This window comes from Cebidichthys violaceus, unplaced genomic scaffold (assembly GCF_023349555.1).
Source record: "Cebidichthys violaceus isolate CVI_PGR_0920_01 unplaced genomic scaffold, fCebVio1.0.p SCAF_10, whole genome shotgun sequence".
Classification (NCBI taxonomy): Eukaryota; Metazoa; Chordata; class Actinopteri; order Perciformes; family Stichaeidae; genus Cebidichthys; species Cebidichthys violaceus.
In genome coordinates, this window is record NW_027176263.1 from 4,641,669 (window position 1) to 4,666,411 (window position 24,743).

General features: G+C 44.9%; 1 protein-coding gene across 5 annotated transcripts in view; it reads right to left on the reverse strand.

Moving 5' to 3' along the window:
• The window catches only part of dlg5a (discs, large homolog 5a (Drosophila)), a 33,625-nt gene that overhangs the window by 4,418 nt on the left and 4,464 nt on the right, over positions 1-24,743 (reverse strand). Inside the window, exons 2-30 of one of the 5 annotated variants that reach the window (XM_068721541.1) lie at positions 19,780-19,848; positions 18,449-18,623; positions 17,533-17,676; positions 16,684-16,867; positions 15,430-15,689; positions 14,802-15,114; positions 13,963-14,193; positions 13,482-13,666; positions 13,229-13,354; positions 12,217-12,349; positions 11,947-12,074; positions 11,684-11,859; positions 11,468-11,571; positions 10,127-10,219; positions 8,912-9,961; positions 8,235-8,355; positions 8,009-8,153; positions 7,615-7,715; positions 7,364-7,453; positions 6,623-6,791; positions 5,950-6,027; positions 4,785-4,947; positions 3,952-4,085; positions 3,184-3,348; positions 2,896-3,079; positions 1,898-2,046; positions 1,055-1,225; positions 368-558; positions 130-273 (exon numbers count right to left, since the gene is read on the reverse strand). In XM_068721541.1, coding sequence (XP_068577642.1) covers positions 130-273; positions 368-558; positions 1,055-1,225; positions 1,898-2,046; positions 2,896-3,079; positions 3,184-3,348; positions 3,952-4,085; positions 4,785-4,947; positions 5,950-6,027; positions 6,623-6,791; positions 7,364-7,453; positions 7,615-7,715; positions 8,009-8,153; positions 8,235-8,355; positions 8,912-9,961; positions 10,127-10,219; positions 11,468-11,571; positions 11,684-11,859; positions 11,947-12,074; positions 12,217-12,349; positions 13,229-13,354; positions 13,482-13,666; positions 13,963-14,193; positions 14,802-15,114; positions 15,430-15,689; positions 16,684-16,867; positions 17,533-17,676; positions 18,449-18,623; positions 19,780-19,848 — 5,376 coding nt within the window. Of the gene's footprint in view, positions 1-129; positions 274-367; positions 559-1,054; positions 1,226-1,897; positions 2,047-2,895; positions 3,080-3,183; positions 3,349-3,951; positions 4,086-4,784; positions 4,948-5,949; positions 6,028-6,622; positions 6,792-7,363; positions 7,454-7,581; positions 7,716-8,008; positions 8,154-8,234; positions 8,356-8,911; positions 9,962-10,126; positions 10,220-11,467; positions 11,572-11,683; positions 11,860-11,946; positions 12,075-12,216; positions 12,350-13,228; positions 13,355-13,481; positions 13,667-13,962; positions 14,194-14,801; positions 15,115-15,429; positions 15,690-16,683; positions 16,868-17,532; positions 17,677-18,448; positions 18,624-19,779; positions 19,849-24,743 lie in introns of all 5 variants that reach the window. The other 4 variants (XM_068721533.1, XM_068721550.1, XM_068721559.1 and 1 more) reach the window with 4 other exon arrangements.

Below are 24,743 nucleotides of genomic sequence, written 5' to 3' on the forward strand. Positions count from 1 at the left end.
TATCGGCGATCTCAAGTGACCACGATCGGATATAAAAATAGAAATGATGACCAACCCTAAGCAATATATATATATATATATTCCCCCTGATTTGTAGGACTGACAAACATCTGGATCAGGTTAACTCACCCAGTACACATCTGCAGAACTTCCCAGGAGACTCTTTGACCAGCATCTCCTTGACGGCGTCAGTGAGCGGCCCAATGATGAGCACCGGTCGGGGAGAGGTGCACTCCACCTTCTGGACCCGCTGGTATGCCAGGCTCACACAGTCTGACACAAAGAACACGCAGATCAATCAAATATCCATTTTGGCGAGGATTTACATGATGCCATTTTGATTAAACATCTAAACATTTCCTCTCACCATCAAGGAAAGGGATGGAGTCTGTGCTGATGGCGTCCAGAGCCACCATTTCTTTGCTGTCTTTGGAGCTGCTGCGTTTGTGTTTCTGTTTCCTCCTGAAGAAGGATCTGCGGGCCGCTGCAGAGAGAGTCTTACCGGAGTCTTCCTTCATTTCTGTCACACTGTGTCTGCGGTAAAACTCTTGGTCCATCCTACACCACAAACACACACAGAGACAGATTTAATTGAAGAGGATCCACATAGAAAAAGGCTGTGTATGCATTTTCACTTGTGAGGATTGTCTTAGTTCGTTGTACTAAGGTTGGAGCAAAGGTTTAGTTTAGGCATGTAGTTCTGAGAGTAAAGGTTGGTTGAACAGAATAATACATCTTTATTGATTTTAGCATTTGTTTAGAATGTATTGTTATTGATTACTGGCCCTTCAGGCACAGTCTGAGAACAACCACATTAAAAAAAGGAAATTTTGTTTCGTAACATCAATGCATGTTTCCAGAGACACTCAATAAGAGGACTACATGACCTTGCAGTAAGTACAAAAGGGCAGATTAAAACATATGGAGGAAAAGTGACGTTACATACGATTCCTATATTGCAGCAGTATGGCACAGCTTGTTGTGACAGCTGTTACAAACTGTCCTCGAGCTCAAACATGGACGTGTGTAAGCGTGCATTGCATTCTCCACCCACATGTACTTGCTGGGGATCTGCCCCCTCTGGATCTGCTGTGCATTCTCATCTAGCTGCCAGGCGATCCACGTCCCAAAGCTGCCCTTTGGTAAAGACTCATCCACGTACAGGATGTCATCCTTCTTAAAACTGAGGTCCCCCTCGGCCTCCCCCACGCGGTCGTAAAGTGCTCTGGTGAGAAGGAGAGACAAAGATAGATGGGGAGTTATGACGAGTAGGGCAGAACGAGGGAGCGGAGGAGCATACAGTTGATGAAGTGAGAGAGCAGGTGAGGTACCAGACAAGAAAGCTGTGAAGGGTGAGAAAAGATTAGAGAAAGTTCATTCACTGACAATATAGGCCTTGCTTGCCTCTTGTTGGAGCCTCAAAAGTCATTAACGAGCAGCCTGTGACAGCCAGGCAGGCCGAGTGTATTTACTGTGGATGACATCACAAGCCTATATGACAAGTGACTGCGGCAGCTGAGGCAACATGCCACACCCAACAACAAAACGTGACTATTTTAGAGCTTCACTTTCCATTCATATCCATTTCTAATGGCCCGAGATAACACAGAGCACTAAAACGGATGAGGTGTTGGGTCTGTTGCGTAGGGAGTACAGAGATTGGATAACCTAAATTTGTGGTCTGATTCGCAGCATTGCAGTCACTCGGTGGATCTGGGATAATTGGTTAGATGAGAAAGATTCCAACTTGTCCAAGGGGCGCTCCAGTGGTGGTTCTATATATAGTAACATGGAGAGAGATGAGGCTACTAGGGGAAATTAGTGTGGTCTTTATACAGAGCGGTTACAAATAAACGCCTGACAATGATCTGTGTGCATGTGTAATATATGTATGCACCTAATATAAAAGCCATCTCCTGGAACGTCCTTGAGCGTGCTGAAGTCATCTGGCCGATGCTGAACCTTAAATGTGACCGTCTCCGCAGGCTTCAGCATCTCGACGTACACCTCCTCTGCCGTCTTATTCTTCATATTCACCGAGTTGTACTGAAAGACAAGAGGTGATGAGAATGGAAGAAAAAAAAAAAAAAAAAAAAAAAAAGGGAAAGTGAACTTCATATCATGAAAAATAAGACAAACTCAGGCTGAGGAGCAGAGAAATTTGGGGAGTGTCTACACTCATCTGTATATTCATTCGCAATGCCTGTGAAGGGTCCGCTAGTAAACAGCTACATTTTCCTCCAAGCTTTCAGCCGTGCTGAAGTGTCGCAGTATTGATTTGTGCCATGGATGGGGGAAGAAAACAAAAAAAGATGGATGATTGAAGGACAGGCTGATGCTGTGCAGCCTAATGATAAAGCCGCATTGCAATTTCGGATAGCAAAGCCCTTTGTGGCAGAGAGCTAAGTGGGAGCATGCCACGAATTGTCTGTTATGAGTTTGCGGTATTTCAGATGGATCACCAACGAGGAGTGAGAGAGAACGCAGACGAGGAGAAGATCAATGAGGAACAAAGACGGACAGGAAAATAGAAATGCCAGCGGAGTCTGGCAGTGCTCAAGTCCACAGTAACAAAAACACACAAAGTTTTGCAACGCCTTATTAAAGGAGTTTAGCTTTGAGATCACTTCAAATAACCGATATTACACCTACAACTCTACTGAAAATCCACAGCAGTTCCATTTGTGAAATCGAATAAAACTCCCACTTAGAAAAAGATATGTCTCTCCAGTTACACATCTGACAGAATAAAAGCACTCCGGTTATTGTAAATATGACAAAAACATATCGGCCAGTTGCTAAGGTGTTAGTGAACGATATGCATTATGAAATTCCCAGGCAACAGGTGTCTATGCATGCGTGTTTGAGTAGAAGCAGAGGTGCATGAGTCCACACCTCCTGAATGAGGTCCCCAGGAAGCAGACCATCAGGGCCTCTGGCAGGACTGTCCTCATCCAGGCTCTCTATGTAGACGCCCCGCAGGTTCCCTCCGCAGAGTGTGATTCCCACCTCCACCCCAGGCCTGTGCACCGTCACAAGCCGTGGCTCACCCACCATCCTGCTGCCCCCAGACGGCATTCTAGAGGACAAGTGGTCATTTAGACAGTTACTAGAGTATAATGTGGCATAGAGCAAGTGTTTCTCCCACATCTATCTTATATCATTGTTTGTGTAGAGGTTCACCTGATGAAATTGTGGGGACTGGTATTGGGTGTGGTCTGCTTGGAGGAAGGAGTGAGTGTGCCCTCGTCCTGTTCGCTGAGTGTATCGATGGTGGAGTGATTGTCGGGGGTGGCGGCTCCGCTCCCCTGGGGAGTCGACTGAGTACTGACCGGCTCCAGACGGGAGCTGCACCGAAAGTCAAAAACAGGAAAAGGTTTGACTCCGTCAATAAAATGACATTGTTTTTAATTGACTTCTACTGTGAAGTAAAGTACTCGAGACCTTTTACAGTGTCGCCATTACATACTTAGACAGGTTCATTTATCTTACACTGTAAAATGCCTATGTACATACTGTATTTTGGTCACAATAACCAAATGGATAAAATCAACCAATGTTGGCTGACTTTTTTTTACGGTCAAATATCAACATCGCAATCGAAATCGAAACTTAAGTATCGGTTGGACTCAATCGTGAATACTGTAAATATTTAAAGATGCAGAGCTACATAGTTAATTACATCTTTATACTAACATCTGCTGTTTCAGAGATTCCTTTTGTGTTCATTCAGCTAAAAAGAAAAGTGTGAATGCAATTAAAATGTATTATCTCAAAAAAAGATAAACTACAAATGCATTTAGAGAAGTCCTGGCCATATAACACAGTATACATATCTCTTGTAGATGTCTTGCTTCAACTGAAACAGCTCAGGAAGTAGCCGAGCAGCACACCTAGGGCTAACCCCACACTGAACATCTACAGACAGTTCTACAGAAAACATCATGTTACCTCGAGCGAGAGTGGTTGCCCAGCTGGTACATGTGTGGGTTGTACTGGGCCATAATGGTGATGGTGTCACACTGCTGGCCGATGATGAGACGAGCTTGCTGCTCCGTGGCGTTCCGCAAGTTGATGCCATTAAACTGATAAAGGAAGAACAGTGTGATTAGTGAGAGTTGCAGGAGAGAGGGAGTTACTAAAAGAACATAGAGATATGAACACAGTATGTGCTCAGTCCATTAAGGGTTTTAAGTCATTAGTAGGACTTGGTGGAGAAAATACCCACGAGTATTGACTGGGGATTAGTTTTACATCCATTTTTAACGTTTTAAAAAGAGTGCATACTCTAAAAGAGACCAGGCAGCCATTATTTGCATTGCAACATATGACTCCTACTTGACATTTACAAGCAATTATGCTTATTTTTATGTTTATTTTAATTATATGATGCACGCGCCTCGGTCATTAGAGATAAGACAGATGGAAAGTTTTGGTAGGATAAATTCACTTCTTTTAACTACTCCCACTGTGTAGCCTCCACAAGAGCAGTATGTCCTCTTGATGTGACATTGCAACAGAATTTCAGCTTGTGCAGCAATTTTTTAATGTAGGGAAAACACCCTTTCGGCAAATGCATTTCAGCAAGTATTAATGCTATGGAATACAGTCTGTGTACTCCACTGTGTAAAATGACTGAGCTTTTGAAGCAAACACATATTAGCAGTATCAGTATTATACTGCTGCTGTATTAATAGGCTCCTTGACAGGCATCCAGCAATGCATTTTTAATTATGCTGCTCGAGGCTGTAACCTTTTATTCGCATACAGTAGGTTGTTCATACCTCCAGTAATTGGTCTCCGTACTCCAATCCTGCCTGGTGGGCGATGCTACCTCCAGTAACTTTAGAGACAAAGATCCCTCCGTTCTCCCCACTGACGATGGAGATGCCCAGAGGCTCCGCGCCTTTGTGCACAATGACGTTACGTGGTTCCTCCAAGTATGGCCTGGTGGGGAAGAGTAACGTGTGTAAATGAACAGCATCCCAGAAAAGAACGGAGCAAGCTGAGAGGGTGAGGCGACGTCACAGTTGGACTGAACAATTTATTTACAGCTCTGGAGAGAGTGTGGCTACCTAGGCTTTCTCTACACAGAAGCATACCTGGTCCAAATTATAAACATATCAATAGAAAGACTGGTTTGTGTTTAAATAATGATTGATTCTGAGCTTACGTTACCCTCCAGGCCTCTAAATCAATCTCTTCAGAGCGCCACTTTACGTCTGGCTTACAGAACCTGGACAGGTTCAGTGTACAGAGACAATGTGTGCAACGTCATAATAGCACAAGCAACTGAAATCCCTTGACATGAAGGGGATTTGCATGAACTTGCGTGTCTTCATAACAAGTTGGCTTTGGACATGGCGTACAATTCCATGAAGGCAGATAAGAGGAATGGATTAGCAGCCAGAGACAGGGGTAAACATAGTGGTGGTGTACAAACAAGACCATGTCCCATAAGCTCCAGGCTGATTAATAATACCATTGCATAACATATACATACTGCAGACTCAAAAGGTGACTTGGCTGAAGGAAAAAATACAAACATGCATGTTGACCATGTCGTCATCATGGTAGGTATGGACACTGCATGCAATATCTGAGATTCAAGTGGGTTTTTCCGACATGGAGGAAGACAAGTGCAGACATATTAACATAACACTGAAGCTTTGAAGTTCAGCAAGTGAAGCTAATCAGGTCTATTTTGGTGGTTTCCTAAGGCACTAATATTGTGGCATGCAAAAACTAGCAATTTTTTTATTATACCGCGCTCTGGTGGAGTGAAAAAAAGAAGAAGACAATTCTTCTTTTGCATTCTGTACAGTGAGACTATTCTGCTCCACTGTATTATCTACCCAACTGCACTGAAGCATGGGAACGACATGAACTTGGGAGAAGGATGGGGGGGGGGGCATTCCCTTGTTTGTAGCACTGTGAGGGAGAACGAACCTGAGGCTCCTGAGAGAGGAGAACCTCGGCCTTGCAGCCAGAGGAATCCTTAGAAAAGATCGGTTACGGTAAAGAGATCTGGAAGCGGAAGGTTGCAGAGAGACGGGAGGAAGATAAAGAGCAGAATGGAGGACAGATATCACACAGAGACAGTAACAGTGTAAAAGGACAGAGGCGTCGGCGATACAAAACGGGACAGAAATGTTGGAGGAAGACATCAAATCAAATCCCAACACAGTGGCAGATCACCGCTTCTTTCGTAGAAACAGCAAGGAGGTATTCACGGAAATTAGTAAGAGTTTTAATAGGATTTCAATCTGAATTTCAATGAGGGATTGCACAGCTCTGACCAGGATAGACCTGTTGCCTGGCAACCCCTTTTGAAATAGCCGAAGAGGATCCCTAAGGGCAGACGTAGGCCATACGATACCGGCTTCTGAAGTGATCCTTATAAAATCATACTCTCATCATTCACCCAACATCTACACCATTTGTAGAGCTATATTCTCCGTATCCCAGTCCAATAACACACTGACCAACGTGACGCCAATGACAACCATCTGATTAATATTCTGAAGTCTTCCGTGATGAGCAACTTCCAATTTTCAGTTAGCAGCATCACATTAGTGCAGACATCTTTTCTGTATCTGTGATCACTTGTTTTTAATCCTACCTGTCTTTCCTGCGCTCCCCTATTGGCAAGGGGCTGACTGAGATCCGAGGTAAAGTGGAAATGGAGCCTTGTGATTGGCTGCTGGCAAACGAGGAAGTCTCCAGATTGAGAGGCGATTGAGGAGGCGTGATGAGACTGGGGCTGCTACACTCGGAGTGTGAGAGGGACCCTAGATTTAGGAGGAGGAGGAGCAGAAAGAGACAGAATAAGGGTGTGCGTAGCCTGATGATATTTACATCTCACGTGTAACAATCCAAACCATTTGTAAAACGACAGTTAACACTACATCTCACTTGTCACACATTCAAAAATCTCTTCATCTCACTTGTCACACATTCAAAATCTCTTGACATTTTGACAAGGATATTGCAAACAGATCTTGAATTGCCTGGAGACTATTTACACCTGAATCTTATCCGACCACTCGGGATGCAAATTACCACCTTGAGCAGAGGAGATAAAAGTCTCCTAATCTGGTGGTAACCACACACACATGTTGACAAACTGCTTACACTGATGACCAAAACTGGCAAATTCAAGTGTTTCAGTGCAATCTCCACATCTGAGAATGACATTTAAGGTGTTTGTTCCGTCGGTGCTGTAAAACCTCAATTTAAAACTTTATAGGACATTGATCTTAGACATATAGCTGCTGCTGTGCAGTTTGATCTAAGGGGATTTAAAGAGTTTTAATACCTATGTGGTGAGTGTGAAGTGTGTTTTCAATAGTGAGTGCAGTACCTCTGTCTGACCCCAGCATGGAGCGGGGGTAGCGGGGAGTGGAAGGGATTTTGATCCTCTCCGTGCGGTACTGGACATTATTGGAAGAACCTGACAGAGGGATGAGATGATACAGGAATTAATGCTGTGACATAATATCCAAAAAGAGAAAGGGCACCGAGTCTGTGACCTTTATGCGTGTGTGTGTGTGTGCGTGCGTGCATGAGTGTCAGACTGACCGAGTCGTGAGCTGGAGGGCAGTGAGTTTGTACCGTGTGAAGCTCTGCTGCTGCGTGACGATGATGATTCGGGGTAGTCAATCGTGCGCTTCTGCTGGCTCAGGTCCAGGCTCAGACGACCCTGGTGTTGTGGGCTACACACAACAACAAAAACAGCCTTAGGAAACGCTCATATAATTATACATACAATTATTTGTAACATGTTAAGTTAATTGAGTTGATGGGCTGAGCTAAAAAAATGCATAATGTTAAGGCAAATAGCAAAAAATCTAAATACGTACTTTTGCTTTTAGGAAACAGTCTAATTAAGAAATATTAGTCGTAACTGGCCCCATCAGAAACACTGAACTGACAATCAAAGAACCTTTGACATAAACCACCAGTTTCAAAACAGAAGTCAAGGAAACTGAGTACGAAAAGGAGGTACCTGGTGTGGGTGTGCTGGTGACATATCTGGGATGCGACGGATGGACAGTTGCTGGTATGAACGCGGTGACTGCGCACCGTGTACACCGGATTCCTCATCACGGCCGTCACAGCGGGGCAAGGAGACAGACCCCGGTGGGCTGAATCTGCACAGACATACCACCACGTTAGAGAGGGGGGGCTATGAATATGGTAACATTTGTTTATGTAAAAGTCTGAGAACTCACTAGGAGGTAGGGTGCCATTGTAGACTGTGGGAACGAAGCCGACGCTGTGCCTGTGAGAGCGACTGGGGGAGGAACGTAGCATGTCCCTGGGCTCTGGTGAATGCTCATCGTTAGAGTAGCTCTGCAATGAATGACAGAAACAAAACGGTTACCATTTTCCCTGCGGGGTAACAAAACACGATTATGTCTAGGGAGAAATCCTCTACCCTTTTGCTGGAGACAAGCACCATACGAGGAAAATGACAGCATGAACATCCCACTACAGTAAAATGAACATTTATCCCCACTGCTCTCTCCTGTGTGCTTCAGGCCCTGAAGAGGTAGCCAGGCATGGTTCTCTGAGCCCCAGGCACTGACTCAGCTCCTGGGTTGGGTAGCCGTACCAGTGCAGGGGCATCAATCACTCCGACACGCTGCTTAAGAGGCAAGTCCCAGAGGCATAACTTTGACGGAGCTGTAAATTCTATTACAAAATGGATGCTTTGGTCCACTGGGATGATTTGAAATGTTGGTTTCATTTTGAATTCAAACACTTCTCAATGCATCATGTTTTCATCTCTGTATTAGAGAGGCTTCGAAACAAACTGCCTTGAATTGGTGTAGGGATCACGCAAAAAGAAACAAATAAACCACATAACAGACTCTAGATCAATTTTTGAGGCGTTAAATAAACTTACTTGGAAGGAGGGAAGAGTGATGGTCTGCGGGGTCATCCTCCGTCGAAGGGCTGGGGCAGATTTAGGGCGCGGCCTCTTCACCTCTGGCTCCTCCCCTCTGGTTCGGCCGATGTCCTCGTCACATGACTTTCTCGAGGTCAGGACCTTGCCGTCCAGAAAATAGTGGTTTCCATTCCTGTCTCTTTCTCGCTCGCTCCTCTCTCTGCTCTCCCCCGCTGCCATGGAGATGGCAGCCTCTCCCTTGCCATCTGAGGTGATCGTGCAGTCAGAGGCAGAGCTGCTTTGATGTTTATGTTTGAACTTAAAGGAGTCACTGCGAGTGGGTGGGGTTGGAGGGGTCGGGGTGGATGAGGAGGACAAGGACTCTGTCTTCGAAGGCTGCGGGGAGTGGGAAGCTGCTGCTGCAGCGCCGGCTACGGCTGCAATCTGATTGGCTGCCATGTACTCCATCTTAGAGGAAGGTGTTTCGGGGCGTTTGAAAGTGTCTGGGTCGAAGATGGATTTCCTCTGCTTGGGCGATTTGTAGATGGAGAGCTGGGCTGCTGCCATGACTGGACTGGTGTTATCTGGCGCCACCGACATACCACCCACCATCATCTTGGGCCACGTGCCCCCACTGTGCTTCTTCTCCAGGGTCGTCTCCATTGTGATGCAGTCTGAGGCAGAGACGGGGTCAAAAGGCAAGGAGGAAGGCGCCTTTGAGTAGGTACAACACTCTTGGAAAGCACTGGGCCCATAGCGGCCAGTGCCCAAGTCAGAGGCCGGCCGAAGGCTAGTGGCATGGAGGGAACCTGTGGAGAACGGCTTGCCGATGTCGCTGTACACCTCATCAGACTCCCCTCTGATCTTCCTCCTCTCCCCAGAGATGCTACTTGTGCTGGTGCTTCCAACATCCGGGCAGAAGATTTCGGTCTGTGTCGAGCTGTTGTGTTTGAGGTTGCGGCTGTTCCGGGAGTGAATCTCAGACAGGTGAATGCGCCCGTTGGACTTCTCCGACGACTCACGCAGACTTTCAAAGATGTTCTGGCCCGATGTGCTGTGAGGGAAGAACTGTGGGGAGGACAGACGTAGGAATGTTGTGATACACTGGCAAATTAATTGGAAATGCACAAGATAATCCAATTCTCACAAAACACACAGTTGGAAGCTGTAAAACTGCTATGTAGGGCATGAAAAAGTAGATTTTTGGCATAGGTGAAGTAGAAAGAGACCCACCTTCATGAGAGAGAGGCTAAGAGAGTCCCTGCAGCTCCTCAACAGAGCCTCACACTCGGTCACAGATTTGTTATCCAGAGCAATGCCGTTTATCTGGGGAGAAGAGAAAGAAACTGAAAATAAGGACAGGTCCTTCAACACTAAAGCAATCTACGTCCGTCTTTTTGATATTCCTCTGAGGGGGGTGTGTGTGTGTGTGTGTGTGTGTGTGTGTGTGTGTGTGTGTGTGTGTCTTATAGGCAGTTTTATTAAAATACATGCACATCTCCAAACGCATACAGGTGACATATCTCCTGAACATGAGATGGCCCGGGGACTGAGATGTGTCTCGATGCTGCAGTGAGGAAACCACAAGAAATCTAGGCCAGCACACTTCAGTCTGAAGAACCCTCACGCTGCAATCCGCACATTTCCATCACAATCGGCTCGACTTGAGAGGATTTTTTATTTCAAATGGTCAGAGATATCAAAGAGCAAAGTGGGTAATATATTATGGCTGAGATTTATTATGAAGAAAGAACTTTCTTTTTTTAACCTAGAACAAGTCAGATACATTCTATCGAGCATCTCAGAGCTCACCTTTGAGCCATGGAGTTCAGCTACTGACATTCTACATCCCATGCATATTTCATCGCAGATTCAGCACTTTGGACCTTTTTCTTTTTTTGCAATCAAGCATTCAATAAGTTATATACAAGCCGATACACTAATGCCATTAAGATTCACGAGGGCATGATAAAATAGGATACTCTCCCATGATTAACGTCTCTTAACGCATCATCTGTACTTACCATTGCTAATTGTGGTTGCAGCTGAGCTATCATATCACTTCTCCGGCTATATGGAGGAGACTGCTGCACTGCCACAGTAAATGGTGAGCAGAGATATCTAAGTGCTCTGGGATTTAACCGTAATGAATAAGATTCATGCTTAAATTTAAACTAGCAGGGGAGTTATGTTAATCTTAAGAGGCAAGGTCACTTTTCAAAGATAAGAGATGCAGATGCATAGCTCCAATTCTGCCACTTATCTTTTTCTCTTCCATTCCCTCAAGTGTGAGTATACTGCAGCCGTGTGTGTGAGAAGACAGCTCCACCTAGCCCTCTAGAGCAGAAAGTTTTTGAAGAAATAATCAAAGCAGGGAACTTTCTTCCTTCTACTTCACCTACTCAACCTAATCCCACCTTATCTGGGCTTGGAGTGTGGATACTGCAATGGAACGAGGCCTGGATCAGAAAGCTAAAGCAACCAGTGTGAGCTGTAGTGTGGTAGATGTGAAGAGAGGGAGAATAAAAAAAAATACAATAACAGAGGATTTCAAAGGAGTTAGGCGAGACTCACAGCAATCAGTCTGTCTCCAACTGTAAGGGAACCTTCCCTGGCTGCTGGACTCCCCTGGACAAGTGCCGTGACAAATACGCCGCTCTCCAGACCAATACCACTGTCTGAGTCACAGAAGGGAAAAATGGAGTGAAATAACACTGAAGCATAAACAGCCACAAGGCAAAGCAACGAAACAAGACAAAGCAAGCGAAATAAGTTAGCGCTCTAATATACCTTTGTGTCCCACGAGGTTGATGTGGATAGGAGTGACGAGCCTTCCTCCTAGAGACTTCCTTCTTCGTACCACCATGTTGATCAATCCGCCACCATTAAGGACAGCCTTCACCACCTGCTTCCTGTCCTTATTGGTCAGGTCCATGTCATTAATCTTCAACAACCAATCATTTACTCTGGAAAAACACAAGAGGAGGGACTATGAGGCATTTAGTAAACAGTTCATAAAAGGACACAGGATAGCTTCACGAGGTAGCTCATACCTTAACCTTCCATCTGCAATACTTCCTTTGTCCACCCTTGTAACAAATATTCCACAATCTCCTGGTAAATACGGATCATTTACCCCCTCAGCAATATCAAACCCAAGTGCCTTCAAATCCATGTCGTCCTGTAAATGCAACAATATAAAATGTCAGTAAACTTATTTCAATATAATCAAGTTTTGGCAGTCTTCGAAGCTCCATTGGCTCTCAGGAGACTGGCATGTCACCAAATCCCTCACACCAATAAGAGCTGAGCACTGCTCCTACCCTGTCTTTCTCAAACTCCACCACCTCTGTCTCCCACTCCAGGGAGTCTGTGTCGATGGCTGAGTCGTGAGAGCTGTGGGCCATTAGCTGACAGAACCGGGCCTCCTTTTCCAGCTGGCTCTCCATCTTCTCCCTTTACAGAGGACGACATCACACACACAGAGTCAAAGGTCAGTCACTTGAGGATGGATGGGCAGAGACAACACAAAGAAAGAATCACATGCAACCGGTCTGTATACTGTCAAACATGTCCCGAACCAAAAGCACAGTGTGTATGTTTCTGGGTGTAGAATCCAGCCTGAATTAAAGAGGGGTTTCATGTACAGGGAGGAAATAACTCTAATTTAGAAAGTTTTGACCTTCTTTTTATGTGGAGTTGGCCTCAAACTCTTTTTCTGGTTTAGGGAGTCAAATGTATATTTATGCATAAGAAAACTAAAAGTAGAATGCACACAATGGCCAGCTGTCAGTAAGATATATGGTGTCCTACTGAGGCATGCCTTGAGGGTAGCAGTGACATTAAAACCCCAATCTTACATTGCACTTTACAGAGTATAGAGGAAAAAACTCTCAAAGTCACAGCATACTGCGTATGACTCAAAAATGACTGTCATATTGACTCTAGCCAGCAGAGGGAGCTTTTACATGCAATATAAACAGTCATATGGAGGGTGATAGGGCCAGTGAGAATCCAAATATGTGCCAGTGTCCAAAACACTGACGCTTGTTGGGATTACACTTTTAATCTGGGGATGTAGAAAACACTGCCAGCCAAACAACTGAGCTCCATGGCGCCTCCAAAGGCAGAATATCACGGTTTATGCCCTGCCTCACACTGAGTACAACAGCTTACATAGACAAAGACACTTTAACACAAACAAGTTGGCCGAGGAGAGGCAATGTTGTTCTGTGTTCCCTCAAATGCAGGAGGATTTTCCTCGGATTGCTTGTATGAGTCTTCCCTTTAATTACCATCACAACTGAGGCTTCAGAACCATTTTTGAAGACTCACTTGAGTTCTTTGAGCTCTCGCAACGCATCGTTCTTCTGTTTCCTCATGTCATCCAGATTACGCAGGGCATCAGCCAGATCACTGACTGCCCGGTCCCTCTCCCGCCGTAGGTTATCGCACAGGGTCCTGGGGAAGGAGAGGAAAGCCATGAGAGGATAAAAGGTCACAGTGTATTGGGAGGAGCAGGAATTAACCAGTGATTCTCTACGACATTATATGAGAGTCTTTAACAAACCCATATACGCAAACTGACCTTATGCTCTCCCTCTCCGCCACTATTTTGTCCCTCTCCTGAAAGGCCCAGTCCCGTCGACATTTGGCCACCTCGGCCTCCTGTGTGGCCTCCTTCAGTTCCTGGGACATGGCCTCATACTGTTTCCTCAGCATCTCGATCTCCTTATTGGCTCGTTCCATGTCCAGGGTGGCCGAGTCTTGTTTCTAAGAACATGAGTGTACAGGAATACGATTATTTCTAAAGTTGCAGTATCCTAGAGTTAGCAGTGTCTGGTGTGAACTTTGTGAGTGTGACTTTCAAACGACAACAACCACAGCTCATTTTTAAGGTCTGTTAAGAGGGCCATCTAGTGGGCAGACAGGGGTGTGACATAAATCCACCGAAGGGTCAGTCCACTGACATACTGTAATCCCCCAACTGACAGCTCCCTGGATGCACTAAGCTCTTCATCATGTGTCTAACCTTTGACTTTGTCTTGTCACTTCTATGGTGCAGTTACCTGTCTGGCCTGATAGTACTCTCGGAGCAGCTGATCCCTTTGAACGATGGCCTCCGTCCTCTCTTTGCGGGCCACGTCCCTCTCCTCCCGGACCATCTCGATGTCCTTGCAGGCCTGGCTCAGCTCTTTCTGAGCCTCGGCCTTGTCCTTTACCTCGTGGCAGTACTTCTCCAGCAGCTCGTTCCTCTCGCAGATGGCCCTGTCGCGGTCCACCAGTGACGAGTTCAACTCCTGTGGGGGAACAAAGGGGAGCAAAATGGAATGACGGCATCTCAACTCTCTTTTGAAGAAATATTCTTCAAAAAGCAGGCGGTGTAGCTGAACTATTTTTGTGCCATGTCAACAGATGCCCTTTGATCAACTGACTGAAAAGTAGACGCCTGTTCTCAGTCACTAACAGATGCACTAAAAACCCGACAGCTTGATATAAATATTATAAAAGTTCACCCAGTAACTGTCAGTAGGACAGTAGGTCTCTTAGGGAAGATGTGATTGATTGATATATGCAATTTTTGAAAATAAATTACTTTAAAGAAGTCCTCCCTGTTTCCAGTCTTTATGCTAAGCTAAGCTGAGCTAATTGGCTGCTGTCTCCAGCAACATATTTACTGTAGAGATATGACGGTGGTATCGATCCTCTCATTTAACTCATGGCAAGAAAACTAATGTCCAAGTCTTTCATTCAACATTTTAGTAATAATGTCATTCATGAATTTCTGTTTGATCCTTTTGTCCTAACTATTTGATGAAACATGAGGATTTTTGGAGCAATACTTTTCAAGCTGACCTGATACATAAAGTGAAGTTGTGTCTATTCGGTACATTCTGGAACCTGATACCTGTCTGAGTGCCTCCAACTCTTCACTGGCCACCACTCTCTCTGAGGAGGTGTTTTTCAATCGGGCCTCGGCTGCCTCCAGCTCCGTCTGCAACTTGTCCAGCTCCTTGATCACCTGGTCCCGCTCACTCATGATGAGACGGTACTCGTTGAACACGGAGTCCCTCTCCTCCTTGAACTTCTCGCAGTCCTTGGCCGACTTCAGCTGCAAGTTCTTGTAGCGCGTCACCTCCGACTGCAGGCGCTCCATCTCCCTCTGCAGCTCCTTGTTCTGAGCGGAGGACTTGTTCAGCTCCTGCTGCACTGAATCAAACCTGGGGAGGGGATGAGGGAGACGGTGAGCGTTTCAGTGAACAATTTTATGAGATGTTCATATGGAATTATGTGCTGGCTGCAGCTTGAGTGTAGCTCATATCAGTGCTGGTTCTATATATGTGTGTGTGTGTGTGTGTGTGTGTGTGTGTGTGTGTGTGTGTACACAGGTCATCACCTCCTCTGTTAGACTGATTCAAGCCTTTGAAACCACCACATTATTTTCTACTTCAACATATTTTCCCTGAAATATAACCGGTTCATTTCATCCCATGTGTTCTGTTCTCTGTATGTGTGCAGGTGATGAATGCTTTCACCTCCTTATTGAGGTGGAGTACTGTTGCTGGTAGTGCATGGCCGAGTCTCGCTGTTTGAGCAACGCGTCCAACTGTTTCTGCAGCCGTCGGTTCTCCTCCTCGGCCTGCTCCAGGCGGCTCAGGTCTGTGTTGTGGTTAGCCACCTTCTCACTGTAGCGCTTGCTCAGGGCATCGTACTCCTTCTTTACGCCCTCCAGCTTGTCCACGGCTGTGTCATACAGTTTGTTCAACACCTCTGATGAGCCCTTCTCTCTCATTACCTGGCGAGAACAACAAAAGCCACATGATAAGTTAAATATAAAACTACTTAGTGTCCAAAATGTTGAGCCATCAGGTGAAATCTAACCAAGCCTGTATTTGCTGTGCCACACCTTAGCAGCAGATGGCATCAATGTGTAGGCAGGATTCTATTTTTCTCATTCAAGCAAATCACTGCCGCAACAATTACTTTTATTTATTGTGAATACATTTCAAGAACTGCATTTATACACATGCTTGAAGGCTGACCTTCAAAATGAACTGTTTTATGTGTAGAGTGTGTCCTTCAGAGTGCATTATTCATTCTCCGTGAGGCTGTATGTGTCATTACTGCAGGTCTTGCTGATATCGCCCTCCTGATTCCTGACAAAGCTGCTGTGACCCGAGGGCTGTATTGACCTCGTCCACACAGCACACACTGCATATACACCAATCTTGTAGCTACATGGTTTGGGCCGGCGTGCCCTTTGCCCAAGCCAGAGCCCTTTTCTTCTGCGCTTGCCCTTTTCAAAGTGCTCCGCATGCATTTCCCTCTGCTTGGCTGCCCTGTGCTCTTAACCACCGCAGTGCTCCCATGGGTGCTGTGTGAGACAGTACTGCATAGTGGTCCAATACAGGTCACAGCATCCTTGTGCTGTACGAAAATATTGGTTGATGCTCCAGAATGTATGACCTCGAAATATAAAGAGGCGAAAACCTCAGCACTATTACACATATGTGATGCTGTAGCAAAGGACGAAACATTTTTTTGTGAAAAAGCAGTCGATTGTGTATATTGGCGCGAGCATCTGTGCAGTATCAGTAAATCTCCAAAAGGCAATCCCTGCCCTCATAACATCTGGGCAGCTGCAACACACACACACACACACACACACACACACACACACACACACACACACACACACACACACACACACACACACACACACACACACACACACACACACACACACACACACACACACACACACACACACACACGTCTGTGAGCTGCACCTGCTGTTGCTGCAGCCGGAGGTCTGCTAACTCTTTCTGGTCTTGACCATGCAGTCGTTTGAGCTCCTCGCAGTTCTGTTTTAGGTGGTTGTGCTCTCGGACAAGTTGGCCGTTGTCCCTCCTGAGTGTCTCCATCTCCTCCTTCAGCTGTGTCTGTTCGCCCAGGATGCGGCTGTGCAGCATGCTGGGGGGGGGGGGGGGGGGGGGGGGACCAAGACACGCATGAGGAGCAAAGCAAACACACATGTACGTACAGGGAGATACATTGTACATGCACATATAGGTAAGAAAGAGCACGCTTTGGTGTTAACTTAATTTGACAACTTATCTTTTGCTTCTATCATGTTAGAAAATATTTTAATTAGCTAAACACTAACAGCTAATACACCGTATGATCAGTCTCTATGCTCCAGAAACTTTGCCTCAGCTTATGAGCCGTTCGGCTGAATAATTCAATCACATAAATGCTTCAATTTCCAAGCTTTTAAAACTACGCATGTATTTTTTTTTGTAGAGCCAATGTGAAAGCCAGCTGTAGCTCCAAGGGATGCTCTTTCAATTAGGTTAATTGTAACACCGTGCCAGTGTTTGCTACAATTCCAGTAGAACAATGCAATAAAATGTAATTATTTCTATGCTGAAAAGCAGCAGGTGACAGAATGTTCATCCTACGCTGACAAGATTTGCACTACAATAATGAGTTCCGACGCACATTCACCACTGCTTTGGCATAGAATTCTAAACATATTGCATGTACATAATTCAGGTAAATATCTAAAACAGAAGGACTTTAAGAGTCCTTTGTCAGCAACGACAAAAGGGAAAATAGGTGTCGTGAGAAATACTTACTGGTAGAAGTCAGCCTCTTTCACAGCCTCCTCGCACCTCTTCAGTGTTTTGGTGTGCTGGTTCTGGAGAGACTGCAGATCTGCCATGGCCCTCATGCACTGACTTTTCAGACGCTCATAGTCATGACTGGCTTTGGAATTTGGCCTTAAGGAGAAAAGCAGCAAGGAATCAGCACTCTATCCAGCAGCCTTGTGCTCAAATGTGGCTGAACACAGCATGTAAAAGACAGCGTTGACCTTCCACTCATATGAGAATAAGATAGGAATGAAATTTCTGACCAACTGTAAACAACATTTTTTTTAAAGTATGCACTGATTTAAGCAAAGCAGCCTTTGTATCATCTGTTGCACAAGACGCATCTGGCAACTAGAGCACATTAAACTTCAAACTACATCACAGAGACTTTAAAGGTGCACTGTGGAGGCTTCATTGGCATCTAGCACTGAGAGTGCAGATGACCGATTACCCCTCTGCTCACCCCTCCCTTTCCAAGCGTGTCAAAGAGCTACGGTGGCCTTCAGGTACCACAAAAACGCAAAAGCCCCAATCTAAAGCCAGTATTTGGGTTAGTGGACTCAGTGAAGAGGACCCACTCCCTATGTGGATATGAAGGGCTCATGCTAAGCTAATGAAAACACTAATGGAAACATAACAATGAATATTATGTGCCATTTCTGCTAATCCCCCTTAAATCATACACACTGGAAACTTTATCAGAGATAAACTTTGCTCCTCTGACAGCAATGAATCTAAGGTAAGAGTCAGCAGTTGGATCTTATGTATTTAATTCATTTAGGCAAAAAAGCATCTATGATCACAGTAGACAGATTCATAGACATCAGCCAAATAAAAGTGCTACCAGAGGAATTTAAAAAAAACAGTAATAACAACTTGGCAGGCAGGCCAGAATTTGCACCTGCAGTCGTCGAAGGTGGTCCCGGGCGATGCCAACGCGAGACGCTTACGGAGCTCATCCCTCTCCCTGGTCACCTGGCGGAGCTGGAACAAGATGGTGTCCAGGTTGTCACCGGACGGCCGGTTGTCATTGATGGCTGGCGGTGGGGAGGATGCTTCACCGTTAACGGGCGATCCTGCGACAGTGAGCACATTATCAGAGGCTAGAACACACTGGAAAAGCTCCCTGGCAATGCATATCATCATAGATAAGGGGCATAATGTACATTAGCTCAGATGCTATTAGAGACAATGGGGACACATAACTTATTGACGAGTACCCTCGCAACAAACTGCTGCATTAGTAACAAAAAGAGTTTGGTTTTTGCTCAATGCTCAGGGCAGCAACTGCCTGTTATATAATCTTTTCAGGGTTTTCCGTGACAATTTGTTGTAAATTTGCTGAAAATGATCTTGGATTTACAAGACTACACCATCTGTAATCTCTGACATGAAAATGAAAGGCAGAAAGATGGGATTTGGATTTGGTGATGTACTGTATCTCTGGTACTTACTGTGTGGTTTAAACAAAGGTATCCATGAATTCTTTGATTAAAAACTGCCTCGGCATCCAAGTCTTTGTAAAGGAATAATAACTCCATTTATAGCAGCTGTTCTGAAGGAGACTTATTTTTTTTTACCCTGGCCTTGTGTATCTATAACAAGCTCTGTTCAATTCTATCTGAAAAAAAACCCACCTGAATGGTTTTAACAGCAAAACATTATTATAAGGACTTTCTCTTTCACTGTGGGTCCTTGACACTTCGTCAAATAGACAGACTCTGACAAAACATTATACCTCATTAAAGAATCGTTTTCAGGGTTGTTTTCTTCATTGAAAAGAACACCCACAGCAGGAAATCTGAGGATTATGTCAATCTTTGGCTCAACATTTGGCCCTTTTGGAGGTTTATGTAACACAGCTGAGTCATTTGGACCTTTGTCAAAACTAGAGAAAGGAAAGCATGCTTTCCTAAAGGGAAGATGAAAACATCGGGAGAGTGTTTTGGCCCAATGTGGGATTTAAAAGGAAAAATATACTTCCTAATCTAATTATTGGCGTAAACAACATTTCCCAAAACGCTGCCATGCTGACTTTTTATTATGGAGTGTTTGGAGATAGTATAGAACGTGTCTGGCCTGGCATGAGACGCACACACACACACACACACACACACACACACACACACACACACACACACACACACACACACACACACACACACACACACACACACACACACACACACACACACACACAGTATATGAGGCATCGTAGGTCGTTATACATACCAACACTACTGAGGGAGCTGCTGCTCTCTGAGTCAGAGGGCATAGTGGAGAGAACACTGTATGTGGAACCTGCCAAGAGACAAATGGCCAAGAGATACATTTAACTACAAAGCACTGATAGATTGATTAACCAATTACACACCAGCCTGAATTGATTGCCTGTACAATGTGGAAAGGATGAATATTACACAGTCCGCTTCATATTCCCAGCACAGCTGTACGATTTTTTTTACTTGGAATAATAACTTCCAACACTCCTTCTTAGCGGCTCTATATTATGACTCCAGACCACCGTCGTCATTAAACCTCCTCTCCCTCACTGTGCACTCTGCCTTGCTTTGATCTATAGTCCCTGTATGTTTCTGCAACACAGGCAGAATGTCACGGCTGAAATGGGATTTTCTCTTTTTATGTCAAGCACATAGAGAGAGAGAGAGAGAGAGAGAGAGAGAGAGAGAGAGAGAGAGAGAGAGAGAGAGAGAGAGAGAGAGAGAGAGAGAGAGAGAGAGAGAGAGGAGAGAGAGAGAGAGAGAGAGAGAGAGAGAGAGAATGGTTCTCTATCTGAATAGCTGTACACACTGTTAAGCTGGGGGACATTTCACACGGGCTACCACAATCCATAGGAGAGGCTTTGCCTATCCCCATTATACTGCAGAGTCCCTGCTCCAAAAGGGCAACATAAACATTGACAGCACGGACAGAATGTTTTCTAAAGACACATATTCGACTTGTGCTTATTGCAAAAGGCATCATCTATTGTAAAGCTCTAATTTTATCCATATTTTTCAAGAGTAGATGGGTTTTATACTCCCACACATCTAAATTTGGTGCATTATTGTGGCTGCTGAAATAAGACACTGAACACAACAACCTTCAGTGAATGAGGTCCTCTTGAAACCAGAACACTTTAGAATACGCTTCCATTGAAAAGAAAAATGGGGAAAAGACACAAATTAGCTGCTGATGCATGCCAGAGTCCCTTTTAGTGAGTAAAACCAATAACTGGTTTTTGTACGTAGTGCACACCAATTTTTTTAATATAAAAAAAATACACATTCATACTTTTAGGACTGCAACTAATAATTGTCTCCATTAACAATTCTTCTGCTGAATAATTTCTTGATTAAAGTATTAATCATTCAGTTTAAAAGATGTCATGGCAACATCTTCAAATGTCTCGTTTTGTCTGGTCCAAAACCCTCAAGTATTTAATTTACAGAAATAAAAACAGCAAATCTTCACATTGGAGAAGCTAGAACCAGATACATGTTTGACTTAGAATAACACAAAAAAAAAAATCAATTATCAGAATGAGTACCGATCCATTTTCTTTCTGTTCTTTCAATCTGCCGCTGATTAATCGATCAAATTTAAACTTAAAAACAGCACAGCGAGGCGCAGATAATGCTAATCTAAAGTGATAAACTGCTCACCAAACACAGGCACAAAGTCGCCCTGTGTACAGGGTTTAAGAGAGCAGGGGAATGGAGGCCGGCTTTGTCAGCAGCAGGCAATAGATTGACACCAACTGTTCCAGATCTCCATCGCTGTCCTTGCCTCCCCACTGGGTTTAGCTACAACTCTGGCTCCAGCCCCTCAATGTGTGACAAGGCCAAGCCTAATTAACTATGAGCTCTGTGCGACCGAGCCACTCCATCTTAGGCCCGGCAGACAGAGGAAGAGGAGAGGGGGGGCAGAGAGGGGAAACCAGGGGAAGGCATGGAGCAGAGGAGGACAGATGAAAGGAGATAGCCGAACTAAGTCGCAAAAGAGATAAGGAGGGAGGGTGTTTGAGGGACAATGAGGGAGATACCGTGGAGAGAGAAAAAAAAAAAAAAAAAACAGAACGAGGAGCAAAAAGGCTTTTTAATCTGTTCTGACATTCCCTGATGCTCAACACTTTTACTCTGCGAAGGGCTCGGAGCAAAACAGCTTTGATTTCATATTGTTCCATCAGACGTGATGAGAACCACTCGCAGCATTAGTCCTCTACAATCAACGCAGCTAAGGTTCATGCTCATTTCCATGGCTGCGTTGCAAAAGCAAAAAGCTGACTCTTTGAACCCAGTATCTGACTGGCGACGTCTCTTAGTTAAAGAAGTGAGCCGCTGAGAGGTATTATGCCATCTCAGCTGGAGGATTAAGTCTTTTTTTTTTTTTTTCAGCAAAGCTCCTGTGCCAGAAAAAGCTATAAAATGTAGCTTCTTGAATGCTGTATTTTGTGATTTGGAAACCAAAACACTCAGATAAATTAAAATCTGAGTAATCTCTGCCACAGAGGACAATCGCCAATCAAGAGAGAGCGATAACTCCGGGAAACGGGTCAATTTTGGAACAATCCTCGGTATCTCACCATCTGATTTGGCTGGGAGGTTAAATATGTGCACAAAATTTCCCACATTTACATCAGTGTCATGGGCTTGATTAAAAAAAAATGCAGTATGGATTTGCATGTCAGCTACCAACTAGCTATCTGGCGGTCGATGGGTCAGCGGCATTAGCCTTTTTCAACAGGCTTTTAATCATCGATAGCAATTAGCACCAGCCACAATCGGTGAGGCCGATCATTTCTAAACAGGTTTGCTGCATCAATAAAGCAGGCATCCATTAGGGCAGCATGGATCTGGTCATCTACAGAGGGGGGAATCCACTGGTCTCTGCCAAAAAACAGTCGAGACGGGCCAGATCACTCCTGAGAAATCATACCCAACTCTCACGTTAAAGTCTAAACAGATACATCAGGACCAAATTCATGAGGAACAATTAGACCTGAATGTAATAATGGGGAGTGAGCATACCGACTACCATCAGGAGATGCACACAAAAAGGTGAAAAATATTCCAGTGGAGGACCTGAGGCAACAGTAACAAAGGCCTGTCGCTGTGATTTAAATAGGTCAGGGGAGTACTCGCCCTACCTAGGGGGTTCCAGCCCCCCCCCCCCCCCCTCTCCCTCCCCCCCACCACCACATCATGCGATGTGCTCAGCAACCAACAGTTGCTTCAGACAACCAGATTATGTTCTCCACCACATAAAGCAAGATGACACACGTTGCCATGGTGAAGCTGGATGAGAGGAATAGTACATTCTGCAGCATGGTGGAAAAGAAGAAATGAGAGTTGGGAAGGCTGTTGGGAGGAGGAGAGAGTCGTATCAAAAGAGAGATGCAAAGTCTGGCAGGTTGAGACTAAAATATTTATCAGTTCCAGAACATTCTCTTATCGGACAATGAGAGCGTCTCCCGAAAACATAAAACTTGTATCATCATCGCGATGGGACTACGCTGCCGCTTCAAACTCCCTTCATCGCAACGTGTGGACAAGCCTCAACACTATGGATCCAAAGCATAAAAGCAACAAAAAAAACAAGAGGCGAGCAGAACCGAAATAGCCTTTGTGGTCGTTCTCCTTTTGTGTCCTCAGCTTCACTGCCATTAAATTACAGAAGCGCAAATAATAGCAACACTAATAATATGGTTGAAAACCACCCACTCCTTTTACAGTGCGCTTAAGTGAGGCTGAGGTATATGTCAGCATTAATTAATTGTTAGTAAGATTATCTTCTGAAAAGTAACTCTGCATTCAATTTAATGCATCTTCAAATAAACACAACTTGAATCCCCTCCCTATAGTCTGGGACGTCCAGGAAGCCATGTAGTGGGTCTCTTCTGGGGCAGGCAATGACACCATGGGCCAAGACTCCGGGCAAAGCGCCAGTGAAGGGGTAAAGGATTTATCATCCGATTTAAGGAGTCTACACTACGCATAAACATGAGGACATCCAACAGGATGACTCCATGAGGCAGGATTACTCCGCTGCACGCACATCGCCTGACTCACAGCTCCATGTCTTTTGGTCAAACCCACCCACCTTTTGTTTCACTCATAGGTCCAAGTCTGCCCCGTGGCATGTCTCAAAATAAAATCTGTTGTAATGTAGATTAAAATGCAAGATGCAGAAGCAGCCTTGTAGTCGTTTGGGGTGTGTGAACACTCTGGGACGTGAGGTGCATAAAAAACAAGGTGATGTGTAGAAGAAGGTCCGTAGCCTTCAACCCAGCAGACCTGTCAGAACTGCTGAGCAGCACCAAAGTCCCCCCCCCCCCAAAAAAAAGGCCCTTGAGTGCAATACAGCCCGGCCTATTATCAGCACGCCATAATGGGTTTTCTCTTTGCAAAGAGCCGTGCCTCAGCAGAAACGAGACATCATTTGGTTTTGAACAGCTGGCCTGTGCCGAGGGTTGGGTCAAAAGTAAAAAAAAAAAAAAAAAAAAAAGGTGAAAGATGTCTGCAACATGTCCACCAAACACTCTGCTACACCAACTGTAGCTTGTACTAAAACGAGCCAAAGCGCTGCCAAAAAGCCCGTCTGTGTGGAATAAACCCACTGCTGGAATTTGGGCAATCTTTGTGACATTCCTTTCATGTTTAATCACAGAGGAGGCCATCTTGCTTCAGACAGCATTTTCATAGTGTGTTGAGATAATTCAGTGATTAAACTGCACTATAATGTATTTTTCTTAAGAAGGTCACCAAGAGAAGGGAATAATATGGACATAATCAGATTTCTGACAAGTGAATCACACAGATGCTTCAAATCAACCTAGCAGACAGGAAGCACTCATCCAGAATATAAAAAAAAAACAAAAAACATGGAGTTACCAAATGCAACAATTGTCGTCATCACTATCATTTGTTAGGGATTAAAGGTTCAATTTGAGCAGGCATCAGGTGGCCTCTCCTGGCCAGAGATTTGGAGGACAAATGACTGCAGGTGCAGAGAGGACAGATAAAGAGGTGGAGAGTTAAACAGATGGAAAGACGAGGCAAGCAGAGAGCGGTAGAGAAAGCTAGGGCACCAAAACGGGAGGAGAGGAGAGGAGGGATATACAGAGAAGACAGCAGAACAAAGCACAAAACAGCTACAAAAAAGGCCTGCTAGAGGTGGTAAGACATGGAAAGAAA